This window comes from Sinocyclocheilus grahami, unplaced genomic scaffold (assembly GCF_001515645.1).
Source record: "Sinocyclocheilus grahami isolate Dianchi unplaced genomic scaffold, SAMN03320097.WGS_v1.1 scaffold1973.1, whole genome shotgun sequence".
Lineage (NCBI taxonomy): Eukaryota > Metazoa > Chordata > Actinopteri > Cypriniformes > Cyprinidae > Sinocyclocheilus > Sinocyclocheilus grahami.
In genome coordinates this window covers 100731-106020 of record NW_015507152.1, presented here as the reverse complement: position 1 = coordinate 106020, position 5290 = coordinate 100731, and the positions used below count along the sequence as shown (strand labels likewise).

The following is a 5290-nucleotide window of genomic DNA, read 5'->3' as shown; positions in this document are numbered from 1 at the left end:
GTCTTTAATGTTCCCATTAATGCCCTTTTATGCGTTATGGTCTATACAAACACAAAACTGACTTAAACAGAAAGTAATTTTTAAACACTTTTATTTAAGTCAGACCAGCACAAACTGAATATATCACAAGGATTTCTGAAATAAATAACAAAACAAGCTTACTAATATATTCAGAATCAAAAACTAAAGTGGCTTCTGCATCATAAAAGCTGTTGTGTTGAGCCCTTAAAAATGTTCCTTAAGTATGAAAACTATCAACAATGTACAATTGGCTGGAGGGGCTTGACTCACTTCGAGTGTGTCCACCGACACAACAACAAATGTGGGTACTTTGTATAAACGTTTGAGCACTCTAGCTTAAAAATTCAGCGAGTTACAGATGTTGAAACAAAAAGTGTTACAACCATACTCGGTCTACGCCTATATAATCTGTTACCTCAACAACATCCACAAAACATCTTTAAAATGTCGCAGATAAAATGTTCTAGCTTTGTTAATACGTCACATTACAAGAACGTTTTATAAAAACATTACACAATCTCAAGTCTCAGTGATGTTCATATAACGTTCTCCTAATGTGGCTGAGAGAATGTTCTTCCTTTGTTATCTTGAAACATTGTGCCAATGTTTTATTGAAAACATTATACTGTATAATCTGTTACCTCAAAACATCCTCAAAATGTTGCAGATACAATGTTCTAGCTTTGTTAAATTAATTTATAAATGAAAATGATCCGTACATGAAAAACACTGGACAAGCACTGGACTTGGTAAGGAAATGTATTGAATTATTATTCAGAATTTTTTTTATAGGAATATTCAATGTTCAGTATAATTCATGTTAGCAGAGATAACAAGGACATACAAAAAGCATTAATTCATACAGCACACAGAAGCTGAACAACATCAGTGTTTAGTTGTAATGTGGGACTTTAAGCATCAGTTACTGATAGAACAGCAACACCAGCAGGAAGTATAAAGTGTAAACTGCCAAAGAACATAAAAATCACTTAGCAACAGTAAAGAGGATTGCGTAACAGATCATTTAGTCATTTGACAAAGTACAAAAATAATGTCATCACATATTTGCTGTGTCCTAATTCAGTTTTTCAAAGGCCACAAGAGTTGTTAAACGGGACAGTCTGACATACGGAGGATCACTCGTGTCGTCTAGCAAGTGTGACCGCTGCCGTTGAAGAGTGACAGTAATGTTTGTACTGGACTTTTAAAAAAGTGATATTCAACAGTCGGAAAACAACACAACCCGTCTAAATATGTGCACCTTGATCTATTTATGTATATAATAAACTACATTAGATATTTTAGTAAGATATCAACATTTTTGTGTTTCTGTAGCATTAAATGTTCAATTAGGTTGAACCCCAGCACTTACTTTTGTAAGTTTAAATCTGAATTTTCTGTTAAAAGATCCTATGGTGTCGGCACCAATAGTCTTGTGGTTTGTGCGGCGACATGCAGCGCATCTGCGCTCACAGCGACCCGAGTTTAAGTCCTGCTGCTGTGATGCAGTCGGTCTTCAGATGAAGCCTTCGAAGGATACAGCATCTGAACTGAGACACAGTTATTGTCTGTTTTGGTTTATTTGAGTTTAGTTTCTTGTCCTGTGTTTAGTCTGTGTTTTTGGTTGCTATTGTTTCTTATTAGTCGACTGATCAGTCCAACCTGTGCCTTGTTTTATCTCTCATTCTCTTGCATATTTAAATTCCCATTTGGTTCATTTCTTTTTCTTTTTTTTTGTCTGTATGTGGTTTGGTTTTCTCCTCACCAGAGTATTCTTGGTGTTGCTGAGTGTTTTTTGCTGTGTGTTAATAATGATACAGCGTGTAATTAGACCCTCTGCTCTCATTTTGTGAATCAAACTGTGACCCAATATTGACAGAGAATCACAGTCTGTATTTATGTTGTCAGATCAGAGAGTTTGACTGAACCACAAACATAAAACCCAGGATAGAGCGGCTGAGTGAATGTGGTCTGGACTGTGTGGATGAGGTTCATTGTGTCAGAGACGCTGTAGAAGCACAGAGTTCCTGCACTGTGATCCACATACACTCCTATTCTCCTGCAGCTGGAGGGAACAGGGAGTTCAGTCTGACTCTTATTGTGCCAGAATGAGAAACTGGAGGGAGAGCAGAACAAACTCCAGGACTGATCATTACGTCCAAACACACACTCATAACCAGATCCCTTCTTGCTGATGCTCTTATATGACACTGATATACCCACATCACTCCCACTCCACTCAAGCTCCCAGTAACAGCGTCCACTCACACTCTCTCTACACAACACCTGAAGAGCATTATCAAATCTGTCTGGATGATCAGGATACGGCTGAGGTGTGTCAGTGTAAGTCACCGCTCTGTTCCCTTCAGACAGACGGAGGAGTTTATGTGCAGTGTTTGGATCCAGAGTGAACTGATGGGAATCTGATGAAAAGAAAAACACTGTAATCAGGAGTTGTAAAAGTTAAACTTTTAAGATTATTTTGCTCTATCAGATCTGCAGCATGATGTTCATGCATTCGCTTGATATGTCATAAACTATTATTCTCACACTAAAAGTTTGCATAGTTCTATTATCTCTGTTTCTTAACTTACTTTCATGTCTATCTCAACTTTCTTAAAAAAATTTTTTTTTTATCTTTTTGTGCTGAACTGTAAAAGCTCTTTGTTCAGATTGAAAAAAATGAAAATGTATTAATTCTGTTTGTTTTTGTGTTTGCTTGGTTCTTTTATTTATTTATTATTTTTTACATAAACAAACACAAACACATTCACATGTAGGCCTACAATTCACACGCAAGCACAGAAAGCTGTAGATATATGGACAGAACAGACAAACATATCAAGTTGCATTTTTAGAAATGTACAGGATTTGTTGTTTTATTGTTGCTGTGGCGATCAGCCAGTATTAAAGTATTAATGAACTATTGGGTATCACATTATTATCACATTATGTATTTGTATGTTGGTTCATAGTGGTTTTAATAAAGTAACTTTTTAGTATTAATTATTAAACAATTATTATCAATAAACTAATCTGACTACACATTTAAAGAAGTAATTAATAACTCAATGTAAACTGGAGTATTTTTGCCTACACTGCACATGATTCATAATGAATGTGAATAAATAATATTTTCTATCAGTTCTGTCACTTCAAACTAAACTTTCTTGTTAAAGTATCTCAATGTGTGTCATTGTGTTTGTTAGCGGCTTACATTGTAGGAAGTCCTCTCTGGTCCTGGGAACAATGTTACTGTGAGTGTCTGTGAAAATATCAGATATAAACACTGAGAGAGAAAATGATACCTGTATCTATTCCTTAGACATTTCGAACATTTTCTTTATGATATTGCATGATGTTTGTCTCATTACAGAGAGCAGATGAATCTCTAATATTTTACCAGATATCTTTTTCATCTCCTCTTTGCAGAAATCCTCCAGTTTGTGTCTCAGCTGACCGACAGATTCTCTCACAGCATCAAAAGAAAAGAGGAAACTGACAGAGATGTTTTCTGTAGCTTCAGGAGGAGCTGAGAGAGACTGAAGACTCTGCAGGAATAACAATTAATAAACCAGAAACAAATCATAAATAAGAAGAACTTAAGATACTGTATACTACATACATATACATTTAAACATAATTAAGACCTATACACACATATTTAATAATAGTTGCCATATTATCTTTTGAAGTTCAAGCAAACAATAAAATAATAATAATAATAAATAAATAAAACTGGTGATTATCAAGTAATTGTTCACTAATGAAACATGTTTAGCTACCCATTTAAAACAAAATAAATAATGAAATATTATAAAATAAATATTTACTGTCATGAAATGTCATTAAAGAGGAGACATTTAAACATAATTAAGACCATGATATTAATGATTAATAACTTGGTATAAAAAAAAAAATAATAATTATATAATGGATAATATTCTCTGTTAGCATATTTCATTGTCAACTCATTTCTGCAGTCCTGAGTGAAACCAGTTTTTTTTTTTTTACGGTAAAGACCACAACAAACAACATTTCTGTCAGTAGAATCTCTGCTTATTGTCTCTCAATCAAATTGTGTGGCTCAAATAATAAATGATAATTAGAGACTCAATAAATACCTTTAACAGCAGATCTTGGTAAAGTCCACTGTGGGTTTTATTAGATCTCTGTTACCTGCAGGAAATATATGTGATCGTCTGTGTGTGAAAGCTGCTCCAGCTCAGAGTTTCTCTTCTTCAGATCTTCAATCTCCTGCTCCAGTCGCTCCATTTGTCCTTCAGCTCGACTCACTGCAGTCTTTTCCTGATCTCTGATCCGCTGTGTCACCTCAGAGCGGCTTCTCTCAATGGAGCGGATGAGCTCAGTAAAGATCCTCTCACTGTCCTCCACTGCTGTCTGTGCAGAGCGCTGTTAGACACACATCACAATCAGCTCTTACTGCTTCCTCACAGCGGCTTCAGTGAGGAGAGGCAAACTGAGTCTCAAACTTCTCTTCTTCTCCAAACTCACCTTATGAGCCTCCACAGCCTCTCTCAGCTGCTCAAGATCTTTCTGTCTCTGCTGGATTCTCTGCTGGAGTTCACTCTGTGTCTCCTTCAAGTGTTTCTGGAGGAGACATTAAAAACAGCAAACCTCACATATTACACAAAGCTATCACAAAATCATGTAAAATTTTGGCTGTTTGATTAAAAAAATTCTTCTTCACAGTGTTTCTCAGAGTTTTAAGATCATTAATTGAATTTAGTTTCCATGAAGTCCTCAGATATGAAGGAGGGCATATAAGTTTATTGTCATTGTTATTCTGCAATCAAGAATTAATGTGACGAAATGGACGTTCAAACTGAGTGCAATTTGCAGAAAAAACAATAACTCTGATGCATGTACAGTTATAGTAGAAATCATGAGCGATGTGACAAAAGAGAGTAAAGTTCAACTCATGCTCTAATGCACAGAGCTGTAATGTAGTAACTCTCAATGGGAGAGAAGATCACATGATGCACTCATGATACAGCTGGATACTGCAGTGAAGAGAAACACTTGAAGTGTCAGCATTACATGTGTAATTTCAGTTCATACCTCTTTCTCTGTCCTCTCTGCTGCAGTTGATACAGTCTCATGGTTTTTATGTTCATCCATTGCACACAGCATGCAAACACATTGCTGGTCAGTACGACAGAAAAGCTCCAGAAGCTTATCATGTTGATGGCAGATCATCTGCTGCAGTCGTCCAGTGGCATCAGTCACTTTGTGTCTCTTTCCTGAG

The 5290-nt window shown here is 35.9% G+C and overlaps 1 protein-coding gene across 1 annotated transcript in view; it reads right to left on the bottom strand.

Annotated features, from left to right (window-relative positions):
- Window positions 1-1748: 1748 nt before the first annotated feature.
- The window catches only part of LOC107573544 (tripartite motif-containing protein 16-like), a 10974-nt gene continuing 7432 nt past the window's right edge, over window positions 1749-5290 (bottom strand). Inside the window, exons 6-11 of the mRNA XM_016259983.1 lie at window positions 5104-5285; window positions 4537-4632; window positions 4201-4434; window positions 3425-3572; window positions 3239-3286; window positions 1749-2444 (exon numbers count right to left, since the gene is read on the bottom strand). Coding sequence (XP_016115469.1) covers window positions 1918-2444; window positions 3239-3286; window positions 3425-3572; window positions 4201-4434; window positions 4537-4632; window positions 5104-5285 — 1235 coding nt within the window. The 3' untranslated portion in view covers window positions 1749-1917. The remainder of the gene's footprint in view (window positions 2445-3238; window positions 3287-3424; window positions 3573-4200; window positions 4435-4536; window positions 4633-5103; window positions 5286-5290) is intronic.